The sequence below is a fragment of the Rhipicephalus microplus genome, chromosome X (genome assembly GCF_043290135.1).
Source record: "Rhipicephalus microplus isolate Deutch F79 chromosome X, USDA_Rmic, whole genome shotgun sequence".
NCBI classification, from domain to species: Eukaryota; Metazoa; Arthropoda; class Arachnida; order Ixodida; family Ixodidae; genus Rhipicephalus; species Rhipicephalus microplus.
The window spans coordinates 487,214,587-487,239,693 of NC_134710.1; the positions used below are offsets into that span (position 1 = coordinate 487,214,587).

Consider the following 25,107-nt stretch of genomic DNA (forward strand, 5'->3'; position numbering starts at 1 on the left):
TTTTCTGTTTCGTGAGAGAGCTGCTAGTGTCCGGCCTAGCTACCGTACTTCCAAGTTTGATTGTACAATCTTCAATGATACTGGCTATAATATTGTTCACTGTGTCCACGCTAACATCGGTTAAATGGTTTTAAGGTGCGTAATTATTCTGCAATATTGAATTCTGGCGCTTTTTCTTTCAGGGCTACCTCATTGATTGGCTTCATGCGTATCCGTTTCTGTCCTTTCTTTTTGAAGTCTAGGAGAATTTTAAAACTTACCATTCTATGGTCACTGCATCGTACCTTGCTTAACACTTCCACATTCTGCACGATGCCTGGGCGTGCGCTCAGCATAAAATATATATTGTTATTCTTTTCACTATTACGACTCCTCCACGTCCACTTACGGATCGCTCGTTTTTCAGTTGCAGGCATTAAATATCCATAAATTCTTGCGTTCTTCGCATTCTACTAACAACTCCGCTCTCAGATTTCTAGTACCGGTGCCTCGACTCCAGCCTGCTTCTCTCTACCTTGGCATTGAAGTTGCACATCAGGCCCCGTTGCGGTGAACTAGTGGTTAAGGGGCCCCACTACTGACACGCAGGTGACGGAATCGAATCCCGCCTTCGGCAGCTACAATTTTGATGGGCGCGAAAATACTGTAGGCCCGTGTGCTCAGATTTGGGTGCACGTTAAAGAACCCCAGGTGGTCTAAATTTCCGGAGCCCTCCACTACGGTGTCTCTCATAATCATATAGTGGTTTTGGGACGTTAAACTCTACATATCAATCAATAATACGACATTATGGTGGGATATAGGCTCGTAGGCTTGTACCACCTTCATCTTATATCTCTTATTCAGTTTATTTACAATACCTATCACCCTTTCGTTAATGCTATATTATTCCTCCATGTTAACAGCTATATTTTCATGGATAGGGAACCCCACCCTCTGTTCTCTTTTGTCAACCAAGCAGCTATAGCAAAGGACGTGCCCAATTTTTAATACTGTGTAGGCTTCGTATGTCCTCCTAACCTCACTGAGCCCTATCACATCCATTTTAGCACTCTCTATTTCCTCGAATAGCACAGCTAGACTTGCCTCACTAGATAAGTGTCGTGTGTGTTACTCGGGTAGTTGTGTGAGTGCTTGCCTGAGTCAAGGTTGCGCTTAATATGTTACAATATAACGAACAACCACCTATACAAACAAGAAGTTTCATTCAGCGTTAAAGGTTTCCAAGTTCAAGTTCCATTTACAGCCTGTCCAAAGTGAGAGATTTTTAGCATCCTCTGCTACGTCTCAGGTCTTGCCACCAGCATGGACAGTTGCTTCGCAGCCGCTGAGGACTGGTGGCCAAGGGTTAATTAGCGTATCTTGTAGGAGGTAGTGGCTAGATACTGCACCAGTGTGTATAACGTTAGCCTCACAAATGTATAATATTAGTACCAGGCAATATGCACCGAGGTTTTTCTACTACATGCACCTGTTTTTATGTTCAGTGATCATGTCGTTGTCTATACAGCAGCACTTTGCATTGCTTGTTATGGGCTCCTTTTTCCACTGCGGTTTGACTGCGGCTTGACCGACACCACATTACCCACCATCATGGACCAGCGCTTATGGTGCTTGGCTACTGACCCCTAGATCACGGTATCGATACCCGGGCCACGGCGGCCGTATTTTTGATGCCGGTGAAGGTGGCCCTGGCCCGGCCGCTTGGATTTAGGTGCACTTTAAAAACCTCACGTGGTCGAAAATTCCGAAGCGCTCGACTGCGGCGTCCATGATAATCCTATCTTCGTTCTGGAAAGTTATACCTGGACGATTGCCATTATTTACCAACACCGCATTGCTGCAACATCTTCAGCCATGACATATGACAAGCTTTTCTGTTAATTAGTCCTTTAATGTGGGATTGCTGACAACCTGCTAATTGGGGCCATAAAGTTTCCTCAAATTAACTACAAAGAACTGTGGCGCTGCCATCGTTCAGCTACCATGGGAAATATTGGTACCACATAAATTTGCCTCGTCTTCGTGTTTGCGGGCAGCGAACGCACTTGTACTTCGTTTATTCCTGTGTTTTGGCTTTGTTTCGACAGAAGAAAATTTGTGACCTAACTTGAAATGGTGATTCAAAAAGGTGAAGGTGGTGATGTGTAACTGTCCAACAATTGTTAATTATTGTTTTTATAGCAAAGCAGCTTCAAACCACACGATGCCAGGGGGAACATAAAGTACGAAAATTAGACAAATCTCTGTACTACCCATATTTCTCATGCTCGCTGAAGCGCCGTGCGTTGTAGATCCCATAGACACTACCGCCAGTGCTCCATTTATTATATAATCAGGAAACGCTATGACTGCGGCAATGACGTCTATATTGTAACTCCTATCTTGTATGCGTAACTCAGAACATTTTCATCGCACCAGTGCTACATTGTTTACTTTAACTTTTATTCATTAACTTCACCCTAATATTTTTTTTCCCTTGTTGCAGGCCTTGACGCCGCAGCGTGCAGCCCAAAAGGTACTTTGTGAAAGATCTCCAAACCGTAAAACGATGCGGCGAAGTATTTTTGGGGATTTATGTAGAACACACTTAGGCTATGTGTACAGCTCAGATTCTGTAACTGGGGTGCTAAACATGACACGTTGTTTCTAGTCGACCACGTGGATCTTTCTATGTCGATTTGCACGTGTCTAAGGCTCCAAGACGTTTTTTTTTTCCTGTTACACAGCTGTCGCATTGTTTCAAGTTGGCAACCTTCCACCACCGAGACAAAAAGCCATCTTTAGCCCCATTTTTCATAACTGGGCTAATGTAAATTGCTTTCTCATCAATGATTGAGAGTTTAAACCATGATTTTAGAGTAATTTGTTGAGTGAATTGAAGCCTTGAATACATACTAATACCTGATAGGGTTTTGAGAACTTGAAGTGGTATCTCGTATTGTATTGTATTTATTCACTTCATAATGCTGTCAACACTCTTGCGAAAGTCGTTATAGAGAGGGTAACGTGAAAAAGAGAACGAAAAGAACATCGTAAGTATACAAATATTGGCTACATCAAGGTCAGTGGATACACACGTACTACTCAGATGATCATCGAAGGTAAGTTACAATTTTCACAAATAGTTATCTTCGACAACAAAACGGCAATTCATTACACATATCGATTACGTAACAAAAAAAGGAATATCTCAATCTATCCATCGGCACGAGTGTGCACGCTTAAAATCACACTATTGTAGTTACTTCTTGAGCTCTGTTTACCTGGTAGAAGTAAGTATACTTCTTTGTTAATCTTCATTGGACCCTTCAGTATTCAAAAATTAAAGCTTCAGACGATTTTTCCGCCTGCGCGTTTTCAACAGATCCAGGTCAGAAGAACGGAGCATTATAGTGACCGACTGTGTCCTTCAATACCGGGAGCGTATAAATCACCCTACGAAACTCTGCGTTTTTTTTTTCAAACTGTTTTCATAAAAAAAATTTATAAGGGATTCGTACTACCGACGTAATCTCGTCCTTGTTCTGCAATTTTGCGCCCTGCATTTAGTTTTTTTCCCTTTTTCCCTTCCTTTTCATTGTTTTTATTTCTCTCTCTTATTTACCTGTTTCTAGGGCCTGTGCAAGGACGTTCATGATATGGGGCATGGGAAAAAAGTTCGACGGGTTTTGTTCCTTCCGACATACCCTGCTTAGAATACTTCTGCGCATTCTGCTGCAGCATTAATCATTTTTTACAACTGGCTAACGCACACAGGTGTTCAATTAACGTAAGCTAAAACGGAACACGGCACTCACAAACTTTGGCGAAACGCGAACTGGCCGACTGTTCTGAATTTAATGGGTTTCTATTTTGTTTAACACATTATTTTTATATCATAGTTCAGGAGGCAAACAAGCTGGCCATGTGTGCTTTAAGCTTCCGAACCTTGCATGAAGGGTACACTGGCGACCTCCTTTGTTCAGTAAGAATTCCACGCAGACTATTTCGTATACGGCATCTTTCTTTTGCTGCACTACGCTGAAAGACCAGAAAGAACTGATAAGACAGGACACATATGCACGCAAACTTCCAGCTGCTTATACAATGCACGTCATATAAACAAGTTACTAATTGCGTACACTCCTTTTTCCCCTAATAACGAAAGCCCGCGAAATATAACAAAATGAGGCAGGCCTGCGCGGTAGGCGCAGCACTGCCTCAGCGAGAGCTAGAAGAGCTGCCTTTCAGAGTCTTTTAAAAACACTCATTGAGTAACTACTGCAAGCACACTTGCTTGGTACCCACTAGGGTATTAATAATAAACTTCTGGGTTGTAGGCTACCATTTGCTATGCTACTTTTCGTAATTCTTCTGAGAAGCGCGGTATCTGCTAAACACTTGCAAGGAATTTCGTGCCAATTGTCCATGCAGTGGCTGACGAGGATGAAGAGTTATGGCTGAAGTGGGTATCCACCACAGTTAATAAGGTAACAAGAACAAGCTTTTGTGGTGGTTTGGATCATTAGATGACCCACTCGTTTAGCTAATCGTATTGTACGACGATTGGTTGTTCTTTTGCTGTTGTTAAACACGCATTATAAGTCGTAATAACCGCATGCTCTCCGGACATGAAGCCTGCAAGTTTGACATCGAGACACAGCACCGGCGCAGCTCAGCGGTAGACTGCTGGGCTGGCACCCAGAGTACCTACGTTCGAGCCCTACTGTGCCATTGGTGCTAGGTCATGCCTGCCTGAGGCAAGTTTGGCAACAAGGTACAAGCACCGGCGTAACTCAGTGGTAAAAAATTGAGCTGGCACCCGGGTTCAAGCCCCACTGTGTCATTGGTGCAAGGTTTTTTTTTTCTTCTAATTTCGCGCGATGTGGCGACGGACACCGGTGGCGGCGGTGGCGGCAGCGACGGACGACATGCAACGGCGCGTGACCCGAAAAGTGATCTCATAACAGCTTTTACTAAGAAATGACGCACCGTAAGAAAGTTACTTCGTATTCGTATAGTGTAGTAAAAGTGGTTTCCAAATTTTTCTTACTTGGGCAAAATCACACATAGGGAAGGTAGGATGGTGTTTAAGCATCAGATTACAAGAACAGAGGTACGCGACCGAAATGCTATAGTCTCCAGGGCATTTAGCGGTGCTCTGAGCACCATGTGGGTGTAAGTCTATGTTGAGCGACATGAAAGATGACTTTGAGTCAAGAAAAGACGAATAATTTTTGAGGTCCACTATATTCTAAAAAAATATTCAACAGAGCACGTAACTTCTTACCGTATGCGCTCGAAAACCAAGTTTTTAATTTCACAGATGCCTTTATTTCGAGTCTGTCTTCATAAATCCTTGCTTCACAGTTCACCCTCATTGCTTTTTATGTTTTTCATCTGCCTTTCATCCATTCCGGTATGTTATTTTATGGTATCCGTTGGTAACAATAAACAGCTGGAAGTTTGCGCACATATGTTGTCTGACTGCTCAATTCGACCTTGTGTTTCCGTGTAGCACAGTAAAACAACGATCATTTGTTGACTGATAAAGTGGCAGTATTCAAATTACTATGCGGCATTTGTCTATATTCATGCCCGTCATCACACCTCCCCAACCCCCTAGGCCCACTTTCCCCTAGCGAAATGGCAGAGTATGGTGCTGGAAATGGAGAGGAGGAGGTGCATGCATGGCACTTCTTTCTGTCATCTTTGGTTCGATGAGCGCTGCTCCAGTCCACTTTTCTTCGAAGATTTCAAGTAGTTGTTTTTCAGACCACACATTCCTTTTACGAAAATGATATGTTGGTTAGGCCTCCGTCAATTTCGCACATAAACTAGGGCTGGATGGTGTCATTAAAAAGTATCGCGATGATTTCTTAGAAATGCGTTACGTAATTTCCGTATCTAGATACTTTTTGTGAAATGCACTTGAATTTCAGTGGTGAATTAGTTTCCCGACGCATTGCTATATCGCGATACAGGGCTGCGCACGGGTATGTCGCTATATTTTTTTTTCTCAAAAATCAGCCGACTTGTCTCCACAAAAGCAGTATTGTCATCACCTTTGACGCTGGCGCTCAAGGAGGAGCCGAACCCCCGATTTTTATAGGGGGGGGGGGGAGAAATTGCGCAATTTCACAACGTATCTTGTGAGGCCATTTCGATCATGTCTAAATGACGGACATTTAGAAGGTGATCTTTCATATATTTAATGAACGCAAGAACTTTTCATTTTAACAGCTGTGTCGATCGTAGCTGTATACTTTTTCTGAATTTACTTCTGTTCTATAGTGATTTGAAGGAGGCGCTTGAATTCGCAACTTTGACTGTACCGGAACATTATTAACGTTATAATCCTCCACGTAAAAAACATCGTAAGAAAACACCAGTATCTCCGAAATAAACAAGTATTTCAGTATTTGTATTCGTGGGACCCTGTTCATGTAACTGTATTCCGGGATGCCTTGTTCATCTTTTTGGAAAAGTATTCCGGAAATGAAAATAAAACAGATCTTTATGTATGTGCTTTTAAGGTTACCAGCGCAGGAATTTCGATATCTGTATGCCAACATAATTTCTTAGTATCTGTGCACAACCTTGACTTGAACTTTACTTCAAGGCAGACACATGTAAGCTCACCTCAAAATGAGTCGAAATGATTATTCACCCAAAACTTGATAACAAGCTTTCACATTTTTGACGTGGGGGTATTTAATGAGCGAAACTTGTCGGCCGTCACCACTGAGGGCAGATATATTTTTTGGAAATTTCTACTCAGCCACGGCAGTATGACAAGCGCCCACAGTTTATGTAAGGGCCCCGTTGAGGTTTTATCAAAATTCAGCTCCCCAGATGCGTAGAAAGCAAGATATAATAATAGTAAGTGATTTATTTCTAACACAAAGTGAGTCGTGGATGGCAAGGCAAAAGGCAGAACATTGTCTGACTGAGGCCTTCCCACTCAACATTGCTCCAACAGTGCGGCCGCACGCGGTGGCGTAGAACACAAGAGCATACACAAAGTTTGTGCAATAAAATAAGTAACATAAATATGTTGAATATAAATGACAGAAAAAAACTAACACATTTCAAAGAATACTTATTTTCTTTACGCTAACATAATTTGTAATAACAACAAACAAATATGTATACAAGCACAAAGCACTGACAATGTATCCAAACTAAAAATACAATTCAGCATACAACACTGAACCAAAACGATACGTCCAAAAGAAGAGTCCTCGCAATGAATTCAGTCACTAGGAGAAAGCAAGTACCTCTTCATGGCATTTTTAAAGTAACTTGAAGACATGCAGTTTTGAGCAATTCTGGTAGCTCTGGGATGTGTATTTATAAAAGATGGGGTTAGTACGTAAACTGTTTAGTACCGTATAATGTACAAAAAGGAACTCGAAACTGATCGTGCTTAAAATTGTATTGAGTGTTAGTTGAAAGGTACCTTTGAAAAAAAGGGGTCGCATTTTCTCGAGTTCGCCTCGTATGTATATTGCGAACCTAAAATAATATGGGTCAGTAATTTTTAAAAGACCATGTTTTAAAGATACATTGGCTGTATAATCCCGGTATCCAAGGTTTTATATTGAGCGAACTGCTCGCTTCTGAAGATTTATGTGCCAATCTTGAACAGATGCGAAGCTTCGTTAGAAGCCAAAACGTTCGGAAAATGGTGGCTCATCAGCTTTTCATGGGGTTTAATGCCATGTGTTTGAGGTGTAAACACTTCGCGAACGAAAAATAAAGCGGATGCGGTGCAATATCGCGTAAACAAGCGACGTCATTTTGTAGGTACTAAAGCAGGATGTTTGATCTAAACATAGTTTTTCTGGGCCTATGATCACTAAGAACTCGCGTTAAGGCAGGCCAACGAGTCTTTGAAGTGGGTCGTTAAGTCAATGCCAGTTAAATTAACACTTACTAATGCCTATACAGGGGTGCCGAAGTTTACTGCAGTTTAATTCAACTTGGATTTATTACAAAAGGTCTAGTTTAAAGCTTTTATTTGGCATGCATGGCATGTTCCGCCGAAAGGTAAAGCAACGAGGAGCGTTAAGTCTCTTATTTGCCGCAATTATGTTTTATTCCACACATATGCAGGTTCCATAAAACGCATATTGCTTGTGTGCTTCAGTTATAACAAAAAGAAGTAGCATCTAGTTACGCCATATTTTTGTCATTTCTCGTTTACTTGATGGTCACAAAAACGAAGTTTTGTACACTACACCTAATGAGCACCAAGTGTAGTAATAGAAACAGTGCGTATACACTACACGTACCACGTTTTGATTAGGCTCCCATAAATTAGCGGGGCGTGTAACGTATGCAGAATGCAGTTTAAACCATTAGAGATAGCTTGTGTAACAGGGAACAAGCAATTGTTAGCACATCAAAGTCTTAATTAAGGAGAAGAAAAAGTTGTGGGCAGCGACGCGTAGTGCAAAGGCGCGATCTCCGCTGGTCATTGTGGATTACAGACTGGGGTCAAGAGAACACAAGCGGGGGGATGGGAGAGAGATAGTTAGGTGGGCAGATGAGATCGGGAATTTTGCGGGCATAAAGTGGCAGCAGCGAGCACATGACCGAGTTGACGGGTGGAACATGAGAGAGATCTTTGTCCTGCACTGGGCGTAGTCACGCTGGTTATGGTGATGATAATCGTGATGATGTATCATGATGATTAAATGGAATCTAATAGTGTTCAGCGAAGTTCGGAAGACACGTGAAGCTTATGCACTGCTGAGGAACAGACTCGTCTTTTGCTATTGTGGATTTGTCGACAGAAAGGAACTAGGGGTGGAGCTCCTCATCTAAAAAAATATAGCTAGCAACATAGCGGAGTAATATAGCTTTATTGAAATGGCAAGTATCGTAATTAAGTTTAATAAAAAATACAAAACTAAGGTGGTACAGGCCTGCGAGCCTACGTTGAGCCAAGATGACGTATTAGTTGAAAGTATATATATATATATATATATATATATATATATATATATATATATATATATATATATATACGTGGCAATGAGTAAAGTGGCAAGGAGACGTGGCAATTAGTAAAATAAAAGCAATATATAGTACTCTGATAAACGACTTCAATGCCAAAGTAGGAAAAAAAGCAGGCTAGAGACCAGGCAGTATGGAATTATGGCATCAGCTCTAGAAATGCCAAAGGGAAGCTATCAGTAGAGCTCGAAGAACGAAATTATTTACTGATCTTGAATATCGTCTACAAAAAACGAGCTGAGAGCAAGAGGACATTGACGAGTGTTATAGCAAAACTAAAATGAAAAAGATTTCATACTTTCTGACCACCCAGGCATTGCACACGATGTAGAACTAGTGGAAATATCTGATGCAGTGACCAAAGAATTATAAGATCTCGCATTCACTTAGACTTAAAAAGGCAGCGACAGGAGCTGGTACCCCAGAAGCTATTTTTGAGGTAGTGCTGGTAAGCGAAAATGCCAGAATTTTTAGTTTCCCTTGAGAATAGTTTCGCGTCTTTAAACGAGGCAACTGATGTCAGCGTGGACACGAACGAAAATCTGGCTAGCCTCATTGAAGCTAGTACAAAGGAAGTGGGAGGTACACTTATTATACAGGACACTGGCGAACTATCCCAGGAAACACAAAACCTCAATATAAGAAGACAAACCATAAAATCCTCCGTTGCGGTAGACAAAATGGAGCTGGTGTATCTTTTTAGGCTAAAAATAAGCGGAAGGTTGCCGGCATCAGAAGGAGTAACAGGTGAGAATTGAGCATGCTGTAAAAAGCGCAAAAATTATGCTAAATTTGTGAAGGCAAAAGTGTTCATGGGCAAAGATCAGGTGTATGCATTAAAAAATAAGGAAGGAAAGGTCACGACTACTATAGTTAGGATAGTTAAGGTAGCAGAGAAATTCTACAGAGATCGGTACAGCAGACAAAACAACCAGGATGATATGCCAAGAAGTAGCAATAGCCTAGAGGAATCTTGCATCATACCAGTAACGACAAGAGACGTAGATAAAGCCCTAGAGGGAATGAAGAGTCAAAGCTGCAGCTGAGGAAAAGGTAATAACAGACCTGTTGGAAGATAAGGCAGAGATTATGTTAGAAAAACTGGCCATCTTGTATACGAAGTATCCCTTGACTAGAAGAACACCAGAATCTTAGATTGGAAGAATGCGAACATATTTACTCATGAGAAAGGGGACGTCAAGGATTTGAAAAATTACAAGCCGACTAGCTTGCTCTCTGTTGCCGACAAGCTATTTACAAAAATAATAGCTAACAGAAGTAGGACGACGTTACAGTTCATTCAACCAAAGGACCAAGTAGGATTTCATACAGGCAACTCAGAAATAGACCAAATTCATACTGTCAATCTCGTGTTAGAGAAATGCGTGTTGCACAACCCACCTTTGTACGTAGCCTTCATAGATTACGAGAAAGCATTTGACTGGGCCCAAATATCAGCAGTCATGCAGGCTCTAGATAAGACAGGGCATCGACGAATCCTATATAAATGCAATGAAAGAAACTTACAACGGATCAACAGTCGCCATAGTCCTCCAGAAAGAAAGCGACAGAGCCCCAATAAAGAAAGGGGCAAGGCAGGGGGAGACGATCTCTCAATGGTATTCACCTATTGTTAACAGGAGCTTTTCAGGGCCCTAGATTTGGAAGAGTTATTGCAGGTAAAGGCTGTGCTGCAAAGTTGAGGACGAAAATTTCGCTTTCCCTGATCAGTCCGTTTTTCGACCTCAACTTTGCAGCGCAGAATTTATCTGCGAGTATGTTCCAACTAGCCCTCACACAAGCTTTTCTGGGAAGAGTTCAGGATAACAGTTATTTGAGAGTATTTTAGTGACGTGCAATTCCCTAATGCCGCTGCTTTAACATGAACGCTAATCTGGTTGTTGAAGTTCTTAATATTTCCACACGGCATTATACCCATTTTTTCTTGTTTCTTTCAGGAGTATTGCCAGCGTCTGGTGCGGCCGCAAATGGCACGGTGGCACGTGCATCAGGTGAACTAGTTTTGTTGTTTTTATGCAAGTGATGCAGAGAGAGGGTAGCGGAGTGGATTCGCATATATCAGACAGCAATACACAGTTTTGTGTTTTAGGAACCACGAGGGGCCGACACTCAACTGTCAGGATTTTCACTTTCCTAATCCCGCATTCTATAATCACCACTTCTTTCGAGTGAAAAATTTCACTGTACACCACAAGCTTTCCGTCTACTTGCGTGATCTAACAGCTCATAGTTCAAAAGGAAAAAAACAAGGCTCCAGATAGAGACGTTCATGTTGGAAAATGTCTTAGGATCAATCAGAAACACGTTTTAAGATGGAGGGAGAAAGAGAAAAAAACTAAATTAAGGTATAATTTTGCGGGCACGCTTGAATACGGTACATGAAGCTGAAAGTCATACGTTAAGCCCACCACGGTAGTATAGTGGTTATGGCGCTCTATTGCTGACCCACAGGTCGCGGAATCCAATCCCGGCCGCGGCGGATCCATTTTTGATGTATGCGATATCGCTCGAGGCTCATGTAGTGCTTCGATTTCGGTGCCTGTTAAAGAGCGCCAGGTGGTCGACATTTTTAAGCCCTCCGCTGCAGCATCTCTTCATGATGATATCCTGGTTTCGAGACGTTAAACCCCAGCAATTATTTAGCAAAGTCGAAGGTGGGAGTGGTTCAGTAGTAAATCAGGAGAACTTTAGAGAAAGGACAACCACACTCCTGTACTCTAATACACTTTCGCGTGCTTGTGAAGGATGCAGCAAGAAAGGAAATATGGAAGTCATTGTTTGGATGAAGTTGGGCCAGGAAATTGAAAACTCAAGATTCAAACAGTGGCTAAACACGTATGCTTAGATCTAAATAACTTGAACCTCTTCGGTATTGTGTATATCTCATTATCTAGTCACCTTTTCTTCAGTCTGGGCATTTCTGTAGAGTTTATTGATAATTGTTTTTTGCTTTTTTACCCTAGTTTTGCGGTTGTCACCGAGCACCCAGGGAAAAACCAAAACACCAAAATAGTCGCAGCTTACAAGTTATCTGGTGAATGGTATACTATGGCTGTCAGCGAGAGAGAAAACGCGTAGTCTACTTAGGTGCGAGGAAGTTTTCCCCTGCCAGGTCATTCATTTCAAAGCCACTGCGGAAGATAATAATGAGGTGCCCAGTTGTCGACAAGCGGAATGAAAAATCTAGCTTGATCTCTCCGTCACAGGATTCGTAAATCACGAAAATAAAACTTGTTCCTAAAAAAGTGGCTTATCGTTTAGCGTACATTGATGTGAGCTATCTTGCGCAGCGTTTCTTGCTGTTTCACAGCTTTAGCAGCGCCTAACATGGATGCAACCACGTAGATACTTAGTCATGCATCTTCAGCCCAAAAGCCAACGTCGATCTATAACGAATAAACGGACTCTTGGGGTCACAGATGCTTGGGTAGCTGTGGTAGTAGCGGAACTATAGAGAAAACGGTGTGGCAGCCATCAGAGCGGCACTAGTTGGACGCTTTGCACGGGCTTAGGTTGCCGACTCGCGGCATGTTGAAGTAACTGCACACCACTGCCCTACCGAAGGTAAATGCGACACGCGTCATGTCTTCCCTTTGGCCAGCCTCGATTATTGGCGGGGCGATTGTAAGGGAAGAACGGGAAGTTAAAGCCAGGCGAAGTGTGCCGGCGACGCAGAACTGTTTTTGGTGAGCATGGAGGATGCTATGGGCGACGCCAACGCTTCGGATGAGGCCACGTCACTTGGGGGTGTTTAAGGCGTCAACTAAATTGCCCTACTTCTATTGGAAACGTGTCAAATGAGATGGATTCTTAGAGACGACGAGTTGAAGGAAATATTCGTGGATGCCATGATCAAACTCCATTACTGCACTTTACAAAGAATGCTGACAGAAGACAGTGGCAGTTATAGTAAGGCACATTATTTAAAGCGCATACGTGCGTATGTTACCATAGTGCACAGAATATCGTGCCCGGATGCTGTTGTCATGGGCCCAAAGGTCACATATTCGACTCACGTTGATCAAACGTTTTCTCCTAGGATGGACCGTATTGTTCGGCGTAATTTTCCTGACGGGAATGGGTCGTGGAAGTGCTGGTGGATCCCGGCATAAAACACTTCCTTGTTAAAAACTTAGGATGAATGGTACTGCACTATATACTGATCTCCTGCATTATGGTCACTTTGGTATCTGTAGCTTTACAAGGCAACCAGCCAATTAAACATATGCATATTAGATGTGCGAGGTGCGACCCTCCTTAGGTGCAAAATTTGAAATAAATAGCTTGCATAAATTTTTTGAAATATCTTTTTACTTTAAAAATAAGTAAAAACGACATTTGTGGAATACTTTTAGCGGGTAGTAAGTAATCACTTGTCGCCTTTCACGCTGCCTTAACAATAGCTTGCTAGATGTCCAGCCTTTCATTTTCTTAACAAGGAAGTATAACCTCCTTCATCATGCACCTACTTGCCAACATGTCGTAGTTGAGCAATGGCCATTTTTGTTGTTTTATTGATGTGATGATAACCTTTCGAAATTCAGGTTGCTTTCACAGTCACAGCCAGTGTTCTCGTCATTAAGATCCTAAAACTGTCTCATTCATGAGGACACTTATCAAAGCACTTTTCATCGCTGTTTGTTTGTTTCTTCCCGCAGTAAATGGAACCGCATCAGGTATGTTATAGCAGTGATCTTACATTTTCTAGTTCTAACTTGCAAGCTCTTGTGTTTGTGTGGTCTACCAAGATCATTGTTCTTTTTCTGTGGCCTGTTTGCGAGAAAGAATACCTCGATCAATTTTCCGTATTGCGTTGCGAACAGGTAAGTTAACGCTTAAGTCAGGTTTTACGCAAGCTCTGTAAATAATGTCGTTGTCACTGTCTTCCATTCAAGGTAGCCTGTTCCTATATATTTATTGAGCATAACATTTCCCTTATTCTTTGTGCCTTAAGGAGCTCCAGTGCACGTGTTTGTTATCAAGGGCAATGATTGATTACTATCGATTTCCCTCTGCACCACTGTGTTATTTTGACCTTTTTATTTCCAACGAACAATACATCCGCTATGATATACTCAATTGTTTGGCATTACTTCGTACGTATTCTTCCATTTTCTGTAACTTTATGGGCATTAAAAAAGCTAACTTCACTTGGTTTGTTCACAAAATCAAAGACTATTAATTGACTGATTTAGGAATATGAACTGTACAAAGTGATTATGGCACTATTCTTGAAAACTTTTTTAATCAAATATACGTTGAAATCCCTACACACACGGGTCACACACAGTAGCCGCTAACACAATAGTCGTGCACACACGAGAAGGAGTGTCACAATTGAGTCGGCTACGCGAAAGAAAGTGTGACGAAATGCTTGAAACGTTTGGGCTGCCCATTCCTTCATAAATAAACTCATTACACGAACAACTTAAGCGGTAAGCAGTGTTTTAACTTGGGCTCGATATTACAACGCAATTATTGGAACCACAGATACCGACGATGACGAAGAAAGGAACAAGTTTACGAACTATTGATTTTGGATATGAATCGTTTTACTTACATACTGAAAACCTTACAAAGAATACAGGGTGACACCTCCACCCAGATGTTTCTCATGTGGCTATCACCCTGGCATCGTTATCTTTAAAACCAAGTTCTTTTTTTTGCGCTGAGTTACATATGGGCAGCAAACGAAATTCCGACTTCCATGTGGTGTGGCGGCGGCATCGACAATTTCTCTTGTGAGCGTTAACTGACATCAATATAAAACTTCACATAAAAGCGGAAGTAGGTTTGTGTCGACAGTCACGACAACGGGCACCAAAATTATCTTGAATCACTGTAATTCCATCATAGTAGTGTTCACTTAACCGATTGCTGATGCATCTGGCCAGTCTGGCCAATATAAAGTTTAGCTCATATCAGTATCATGCACACAACACACTATTTATTACCAACAGCAAAAGTTTGCGGAACTTTGGATTCACAACAAATGCAAATTTCTGCTCTATCAGTACCTAACGCTTGTGTTGAAGCTGGTAACTCTTTAGGTCAGAATGCAAGTGCAGTACGTATAAAACCTTTATTTCAAAATTACATGCCCTGACAAAGTGCGAACTTGGTTTTATCGAACTATTCGCGTCCTGCAAACTGTTGCTGTTGATAGTGCGTACTGTGCTATCTTTGTGTCGAGTTTTACGTCCAGATTTTCCATTGATGGAAACATTGGTCTGTTTGCATTGTGAGGCAAGCTTCCCAGGTACAGAAAAAACATCATTAGAGCTCTGGCTAAGCTACCTGAGGTAAAGCGAAATTCTATGAAAATACAGAATCACTGCTTTATTTTTGCCACTTTTCTTGATGTCGATCTACCAGCTCCTATGTTTGCGCATGACGACCACATACTACTTTAAAAGTAAGCCTTTTACTGCACTAACTTGCAACTTGACGTATATGCAACTACAGTGAGGTGACAAACCCCAGACTGAAAGCTTTCTCCCATGCTGTGTACTCATGACTTACTGAAAGTATTGGTAAAACAAGAAACCACAATATTTATCTTCTTGAGGTTAGAGTGTGCCAAGTGTAATGGAAGTAATCGCTAGTTCAGTCTGAACTCAAACATCTAGCAGACAACATTTCTGCAGTAGCACAATTAGCCTGCAAGCTGTAAATAAAAAACGCCAACAAATGGAATGCAGCAAATTATTGGGGCCTACCGTGCGACCATTCATGCAAATTATATACGATAAAATTCGGAAAAAAGGGGTGCACGGTCGCGTATGCATTTGCCTAATACCCCTGTCACACGGACAGCCTTAAAGCCTTAACCTCGGTTCAACCGACTGTGGTCATGGATTATCAGGGTTAAAGGTAGCAACATGGAAGATGTAATAGCAGCTAATCAATCACTTAATCTTGGTTGTCGCAAACAGAGCAAAGCAAGTGCCGTTTGCCCTCACAAACCAAGAAGCTCACAAGATGGTGGAACAAGCTCGCATCCGCCCCTAAACAGGCGCAAATTACTCAGCCATTTCGCCTTGTTTGAAGATTTTTATGAAACGTGACTGCAGTTGGTGAAAATATTCAGCAAAAATTCGTGGAAAACTAGGTACATCGTGGAACGGCTACCAACAATGTTTATTTTATCTTCGATCGGTTTAGTAAACAAATATCGCTACATGCTTCTTTAGAGGCATCGCTTTTCGCGCTGTTAGTGTCTAGCTGTCCCGTAAAGCCACAGACACCGTATACGCATTAAAAAGTGTGACCAATCAATACAGTGTGCCGGAGGAGCAGATGGGCTGTCTTGCACCACAAAACTTGCCGAGGATGTGCATTAACACCATGCTCACTACATCATCAGCACGTGACCGCTGAACTGAAGTGAGCGCGTGTAACAATGGAAAACCGCGTTCACGTCGACTGCGTTTGTTACTGTAAACCTCGGTGATAAGAAAAACCGCAGTTAAAACTGCCCATGTGACACGGGTAAAAAGCTACAAAGTGAAAATCATTTCCTTCTTCTCAGTGTGCTCATTACCCACCTGTGGGAAGCGACCAGGGAAACAGATACCTGCCAGGTTTTGCAGTGGACCGATGATGCTCCACTAATTTAACGTCATAAACTTCGACGCCTTATGACGTTCACATAATTTCGTAGGGTGGCATTGTCCCACGCGATGTAATGTATTTTGCATCAATCGTGTTGACATCGCCGATGGTCCCTTTGTGATCAGGCAGCCGCCTCAATATGCCTTCATTCGTGAATGTCGTTTTCATGCTAGGTTTTCATTGAGCACACATTCTGATAACATTCATAAATGTACTCACCCATCCAAGTTATTTAAATTTATGGTCTATAAAAAACTCTCGTCAAAGTAGTCAAGGCTTCTTCTGACGTGTAACGTTGCGGTTTCTTATCATTATTAGACAGAAATAAGGGCGGATTTTTATATATTTATGTACAAGCTTAAGAAAAGCAAACAGACAGTGCAGTTAAAGAAGGTAAAGGAGACTTTATTCGCACCCTCTTAGCTCTATGCAAGTGGCTACCATAGAAAGGTGAAAATTAAACTAGGTGATATGTGATTTCCAGCAATTGAAGTACACGTAAACTTATTTACTGCAATACGTTTCAGAGCCAACAAATAAAGCTCCTTATACCATTATTGGCTTAATTTTCAGTTTAGTGTCACTAAGGTTGTGTCTAAAAAATAAAAAGGAGCCCTTAAATTCCCTCCTTTTCCTGATTAATAGCTTGGCTGTCGTTCCGGCAGCCTTCGGGTGGTGTGCGTAGGCTTATTGGTCAGGTGCTGGCTCGTTAAAAAAGATCACGTGACTCCAGATGGTCATAAGCCAGTGTTCAACACTCACCATGAAGGCGACGATTGGCGCTGGTCACCACTGCCAAGTAGGCATTCACAGAAATACCCGATTGAGTAAACTGGAGCCCGACTGCAATTGTAGTTTGATAGGTTGATCATCGGCCGCATTATCGGAAGGCTGCAGGTTAGGTTCCTGTCGGCTGAAATTTGTGCGCTATGACGTGCACTGTGTTGTCTTTTTATGGCTTCAGGACTTTCAACTGTGGAAAGAGCATAGTAATGAATGCTGTAATGTTCGAATACGTAACAGCGCCCATTTTTGTGTGAAAGGAAGAAACATATGAATGAGCAACGTGGAGGAATGGCTTGTTTAGCCAAAACTTCAAACTACGGGGGTTATCTTTACGGAAGAGCAAGGTCTTCGGTGCAGTCGAAGCCGATGGGCATTCGCACTATCAGGCACGTCTTCGCAAGAGAATATTTGTACATCCGCTATGTTCCCTGGTTGTCCTAAAGAAGGCAAAAAAGAACGGCATCCTTGTTGCTGTGGAACGACTTTAGAATCAATTTTTTCGTGTAAACACTCCTACAGTAGTAACCTCTCGTTGGGTGGAATAGTATTAAAATGTTTTATTGAGTTAGTATTTTTTTCTTTTTTTTACAACAGCAACAAGTCATGAACAATTTTCCCACCCCACTACCAAACCTATAATTTTATAGCTGGCTACCACTTCAGGTTTTACTTTTTTATTACGTGACATTACTACCAGGACATTGCCTAACCCATAAAGAACACGACTTCGTGGTGCCTGTTATGAACCAATGATAATTGATTTGGTTGTAATTTTCAGTTTCTTCAGTGGCTCCAAAAGGCGCTGCAGGTGAGTATGCTACCTTCCGACCAGTGGCTTCAGAGTGGTATATAAAGTTTCCAAATATGTTGCAGCACGATTAGAAAAAAGATATAGGAAGTTACGCAAAGCACACCTATAGTGTATTACCACGCACCTCTATTGTCTGCTTTTGATGTAATAATGTTTCTTCTACAAACACTGTTATGAATATTCGGCGCAAACAACGTATCAATGCTCTACAACCTTCGCGATGATTCGAGTTTATCATTCTATATAAACACGCAGGCTGCGAGTATTCAAGCTTTTCCAGAACTTACGCGAGCACCAGTGATAAGACTCCAAAGTTCGACGCCGCCTGTATGAATGCCGACGCATCTATACAGGCAGCTCTCTGCCGATCAGCTCACTACCGAGGACGCTGCTGTCGCTCCTATCAGTCTACTGCTTCAATTTCCCGCGGCCATGTCTGTCTAGAGCACGCGAGCCATCGGTTTTTGCTCTGCGGCACGACACCTTGAGGAAATATCGGCCTCTGAGAGTCAGCCTGACAACTAGACCACGAATGCTCCTGATACACCATTTCAGAGCCCGAAAGTGGCTCAATATTTCAGGCTGCCGGGGGAAAACTGGCTGCTCGCGTGCTCTGCACAGACGTGGCCGCGGCTGTATACTTTCCTCCATCTCTTGCCCGGGCATAGGTTGGCCCAAATAGAGAGTTTCGTCGTACACGCGCAGACGAAGGTATATGTGAACTGGCCAATGTGTCAAGCAGTTGGCAGCTCATTTCCCCCGTCGCCACCTAATTATGGCAGAACAGCTAACTACAGACAAAAAAGTAAGGTATGACGTCATAATCAGAAGTGGTGGTTACGTCGCGCATTAGTACTAGGAGGCGCGAAATCGAAATATTTGTTAATGGCTAATGCTTTACACACTTTATGTACTACACTCATACCTAGGAAATTGTGTATGTGAGAAAAAAAAGACATTTAAAGCAAGCATTCTTAAAGCAAGACTTAGCCAAAGATGTATTCTTGTAGTACAGAACTGATATTTTGCTGATGAAAAAGTTATGATTCACCGGTTCATGATCGCAATAGTATGAAAAGTCACGTATCCCAGTCTTGGAAAACCACTAAAATGAGACTTAGCAATATCATTTCGGGAACCTTAGAATAAATCGTTCCATCATGTAGCGTGCCACATTCACCGTCACGAAAGGCTCGGGCGCTTCAGCCGTGGGCTAGCGAAAGAAGTCTGCAGTAAAAGCAGCGGTTATCTGTGCACTTTGTGAGCTAGATAGAAAGTAAACATTGCTTGGGATTTACCCGAAATCCGGACAGCCGGAGGCATTCTACTAATGCTGACTAGAGTTTCCACAATGAGAGTCACACTTGACAGCCACTCTTATTCGATGAGCTTTGTAGTCCTGCAGCATCGTTCGATGGACGTCATTTCAGACATGGATTTCTCAGACAGCACAATCTCGTCATTGTCTTAAGATCCCAGTTAACAACGCTTTCTGAAATCAATGCAATCCCACAAGGTAAAAAGAACGTAGAATATCCACGAGGTGAATGATGAAGTGTTCGATGCGAAGCTCGTGATTCAATCACAGTTACAGCATGACATTCGCAGTAGTTTCGCCTAGCAGTAGTCAAAGCGAGATTGTGTGAAATTTTATTCAATATTCGATGACCGCCTCTCTTTTCGCCTCCACAATTACCGCCTTCTGGTCGGCGAAATGAAACCATAGAAGTTCTTGCACGGGTGTGACTTTAATGTTCGCAAAGACCGGGTCTATGTACGTTCCCCTGTTTTCCCTGGAGTTCAGCCGATGAGCACGAGCGTAGCGGCCTTCCGCACACAGTGCTCCTCGTCGTCCATGGCCCGCCAAGCAACGCGATTCGGCAAACGCACTCGCACAGCGCCAACCCAGGAAATGAAAGCTGGCCACTCTCACTAAAACCCCGTGCAGTAGCAAATCGGAAATAGCTGCACCACCAACGTCATCTAGCACACTTTCATCAATCCACCATAATGTACACATGTCTATGGGCAAGCGCCCCCTCAGAAACGAGACGAGAAATGAAGATGACGATGGATGGATGGATGCTATGAGCGTCCCCTTTATAACGGGGTGGTGACAAGTATGCCACCAGGCTCGACAAAAAAAAAACCTTTTTTCTTTTTTTTTATGTTGGCCTAATGCCTCTACTTCGATAAAATCTATCTTAATGGAAAAAAGGTAAATTTTCAGCTTAAGTTCTCTGCCATTTACGGCACACTGTCCATATTTTATTTTTCCAATATTTATTTTTGTCCTTTCTCTCTAATTTTCTGCCACCAATACTCTAACCGTCTCTTACTTATTTCAATCGCGGGTGTGTTCAGCTTTCCATTGTTGTCCCTAAAACCCAAGGCTTCCTGTAGGCTCGTGCCCAAACGTACACCTGGGTGGATATCTCCACATTCAATCAGAACATGCTCCGCCGTTTCCTTATCTTTCCCGCAGCGTGTGCATTGTTCTTCTTCTTTACTGAATCTTGCTTTATAACTACGCGTTCTAAGGCAACCCGATCTCGCTTCAAACAGTAAAGCGCTTCCCCTTGAATTATCGTAAAATGCCTCCCTCCTTATTTCATTTTTGCCCTTTCGGTAGTTACTCAAAGCCGGTTTTTTCTCCATAGCTGCCATCCAGTAAATCCTCTCCGCCTCCCTGACTTTTCCCTTAACGCTCTTTGTTGACATATGGCTCACAATACCAGCCGTATATTTACTAGTGAGTCTTCTAGTTCTTTTTCTCCACTGTGTGTCCACGCTCTTCCTATACAAATAACGGAACACCTTCTCTGCCCATCTACTCTCCTTCATATTTCTTAGCCTTTCTTCGAACCTTATTTTGCTCTGCGCTTCCCTCGCCTCAAAACCTGCCCACCCCATATCGCTCTTTACAGCCTCGTTTGTCGTCTTCCCGTGAGCACCCAACGCGAGGCGTCCCACAGTCCTTTGATTTACATCCATTCCCGATTGCACCTCTGCCCTCATGCACACCACTGAGTTCCCAAAAGTAAGCCCTGGAACCATTACACCCTTCCACAGACCTCGAAGCACCTCATACCGTTTGTATCCCCACAACGCTCTGTGCTTCATTATTGCCGCATTCCTCTTTCCTTTTGCTGCCGAGGCTTTTTCCTGTACCTCCATGTATCTATCACTCTCATTTACCCATACTCCAAGGTACTTGTATTCACTTACCCTCGGTATTTCTTGGCCTTGTATGGACACCGTCTGATCACAGGGATCATTGAATACCATCAAACCACACTTCGTTACACTGAATCCTAGTCCAAGAGCTTCACCTTCCCTTCCGCATATATTCGCCAGCTGCTGTATATCATCTCAACTGTCCGCAAATAAGACGATATCGTCCGCATAAAATAAACCTGGAAGCTTCTGCTCAATCATCATGCCGCCCTGTTTGTGTGACAGATTAAAACCAATGTTGCTACCTTCTAGCGCTTTTTCCATACTCACCATGTACAGCATGAATAACAGTGGGGACAAAGGACATCCCTGTCTCAGACCCCTGCTAACCTCAACGTTCTCTTTGCTACGCATTCCTTCCCACTCTATGCAAACTGTATTTTCTCGGTATATCTCCCTCAAAAGCTGTATACAGTCGTCGCCCATGCCCATTCCTTTCAATATATCCCACAAAATTTCCTGATTAACGTTGTCGTATGCCCCAGTGATGTCTAGAAAAGCCACGTACAAGGGCCTATTCTCTATTTTAGATATTTCTATACACTGAGTGAGAACAAACAGGTTATCGTCTAACCGCCTGTCGACTCGAAATCCGTTCTGAAGTTCTCCCAAAATATCGTTATGTTCGGCCCATGTTTCTATTTTCATTTTTACTGCTTGCATCGCCAACCTGTATAGTACCGATGTAATGGTTAGTGGTCTATACGAGCGAATCTTGTCCTTTTCTCCCTTGCCTTTATAGATTAAGTTCATTCTACTTTGTCGCCAACTGTCCGGTATTTGTCCGTCCTTTAAGCTTTTTTCTACTGCTTTTAACAATGCTTCTTTAGTGTTATGTTCTAGTTCGTTAATGAGGCTAACGGGAATCCCATCTAAACCCGCGGCAGTGCGCTTTGGAATTTTTCCTTCGGCCTTTTTCCAGTTGAAATTATCTAGTACCAGCTCTTCCTCTGTTGCTTTCTCCGCCACACTTTTACTCACCGGGGAGATCCCCTGGACGCTCTTTTGAAACGAATCGGCTGTTACCTTTTGGATGTAACCTAGCGCTTCGTACCCTTCCAATTGATTTCCTCCTTCATCTAGAATATGTTGTTGCGTTGTGACAGACTTCCTACCTAGCGCCTTTATGTGGCTCCAAAAAATCCTAGGCGCGGCCTCCTTTTTTTCGTGTATCTCTGTCATCCAGCGTTCACTTTCACCTTTAATTTTTGCCTCTACCAATTTCTGTACAAGGGATTTTTTCTCCAAATATATTTCCCATATTTTTTTGACTTCGTCCTGCGGCCACTTCTCCTTTTTTGCCTTTCTATGCTCCCGTGATGCTTCGCGTCGCTTCTCGATCGCCTCCCGGATTTCCTTGTTCCACCAACTTTTTGGCTTCCTTTTTCCTTTCCAGCAAACGGTTTTCTTCTCTTTCCCTATCTCCTTCGTCATTAGATGTAACAGCTCCCTATACTCCCAGTCCTTGCCTGGTATTTCGCCTACTTCTTCCTCGACTCTTGCGGCTATATTTATTATTTGTTTGTCATGTAAATACGAGCTGCCAGACTTTGATTCCATGCTCATATTTTTAGTTTCGTATCCCATTTGTAATGTTATTCGTTTATGATCACTACCCAAGCTGTTAATGCCTTCCTCGTCTATCCTCATTTCTGTCAGTTTGTGGTAAATTCCTTCAGTCATGAGACAATAATCAATACTTGATTGCTTGTTTCCGACTTCCCATGTGATCTGGCCGTCACATTTAGGCCCCGTGTTAACTATCTCCAGACTATGTTGCTCGCAAAGATCTAGTAATAACTTCCCATTGGTGTCTGAATATCCGTCAAGGTCATGTATGTGGGCATTCATGTCCCCTAGAAGGATGATTTCGGCCCCATTACCAAATTCCTTAATATCCGCACTCATGCAATCCACTATCTCCTGATTCTTTTCTCTGCAGTTATTCCCCGTCCACAAGTAGGCTACCCCTAGCCACGTTTCCTTTCCACCTACTGTGCCCAGAACCCAGAGGTGCTCTGAACACGTCTGTTTCACTCTAACCCATTTGGCTCCGCGGTGAATTAGCATTCCTACACCCCCAGCTTTCCTTTCCGATATGGTCCTGTTACACCCTTCCCAAACATAATTTTTAATATGTGGTGGCTCTTCCAAGTCTCTAAGGTGTGTTTCTGTAACCGCATACACGCCTATCTGTTCTTTGTTTAACTGCTCCTCAATCTCTAACCATTTTGCCTTCTTTCTGCCACCCTGCATGTTTATGTAACTAATTGCAACACGCGCCTTTTTCCTTTTTGTTTTACCTTTTTTCTGGTTTTTCGCAATTCTACCTGTCAAAGCGTCCTCCTGGTTGTTTTCCCTGTTACGAGCTACCCCGGACTCCGAAGGGCCCGTGAGCCCCCCAAAAAAGCTACTGCGCGTCCTGCCAGTCGCCAGCCCACCTCGTGACAAAGAATGCTTACAGCGCCATCTAGTATTCCGTCCCCCAACTGCAGTTTGCATGCACAGCGCCTTCTATTGGCATAGCGCCTATGGCACAGCACCATCTAATGCACAATAAAGGAACACTGAGGAGTACGCCTAACGCATCGAAGATTGACAATCGACTAGGTCTCGCTATGAGGAGCTTCGCTCCTAAAACAATAGTCACAATGCTTTAAATGTGATACAAGAGCAGACTACCTTTGGGCCTATGTGTAGGTCCATCATTTCCGTCAGCACCAACGAACCCAAAGACTTAGAAAGCGTCATAAAGGGCGACTAGAGCCTTCTTTGGAACCATCTGATTTTCGTCACAAGAGGCATAGCCGTGCTGCATGTTGGCGTGGGGTACTTTTCTTCTTATTCTAGCACGACACCCTTGGGAGTTGAACTGATAGCAGGTCTTCTGACGAGAAAAAAAGATGTAGTTTGAACGATGGCGGAGATGCATAAATATACCACACTGTACTTTCGGAACCACGTTTCAGAGTGCTACATTTACTGGTGATCCCTGACTACGAACGCGACCATCCATGGTGGAGCGTGAGAATTTCGATGGCCTAAGCCCTGTAACCGCTACCTCCGCACCTGGCCACGTACCCTTTTCGGCTGTTGTTTGAGGTAGTACTACCAGTTAAAACTGAATTCAACCAGGTCGCCCTCCTTCACCGCCCTTCACCAAATCCTCTCACTAGCCTCATGGTGAACGCTTCTTCAGGAGCAGTTGTAGCCGCCCTTCATCAATGAATCGACAGTGAATGGGCTCTGATTTCGTTCTTTTCCCGCAAGTTACGCGACATTGAGTGCCAATACTGTACGTTCTCGTGGGAGCTCCTCACGGGATACCTTGCAATGATGCATTTTAGGTACTTTCTTGAAGGACTGCAATTTGCCATTCTGGCCGACCACAAGCCACTTGTTTCGGCTTTACGTTCCTGCAGTGCCACGCACACTTTTATAGGGCTTCGACACTTCGCTTTTATTACAAAATTGATCGCAGACATGCGCTATGTAAATAGAAGCTTGAACAGTGCAGCGGATGCTTTAAGTCGTATTGCAATCAATGCCACGACAAGCACTACCACCCTTTATTGTCTTCGTTCGTGGAGGCACAGACATTAGACGATGAGCTTCCACGACTCTGATCATCT

General features: G+C 42.9%; 1 protein-coding gene across 1 annotated transcript in view; it reads left to right on the forward strand.

Annotated features, from left to right (window-relative positions):
* LOC142776718 (uncharacterized) overlaps positions 1–25,107 on the forward strand; it is a 394,390-nt gene that overhangs the window by 336,009 nt on the left and 33,274 nt on the right. The window contains exons 5-8 of the mRNA XM_075880911.1: positions 2,489–2,518; positions 10,965–11,018; positions 13,686–13,703; positions 18,206–18,235. Coding sequence (XP_075737026.1) covers positions 2,489–2,518; positions 10,965–11,018; positions 13,686–13,703; positions 18,206–18,235 — 132 coding nt within the window. The remainder of the gene's footprint in view (positions 1–2,488; positions 2,519–10,964; positions 11,019–13,685; positions 13,704–18,205; positions 18,236–25,107) is intronic.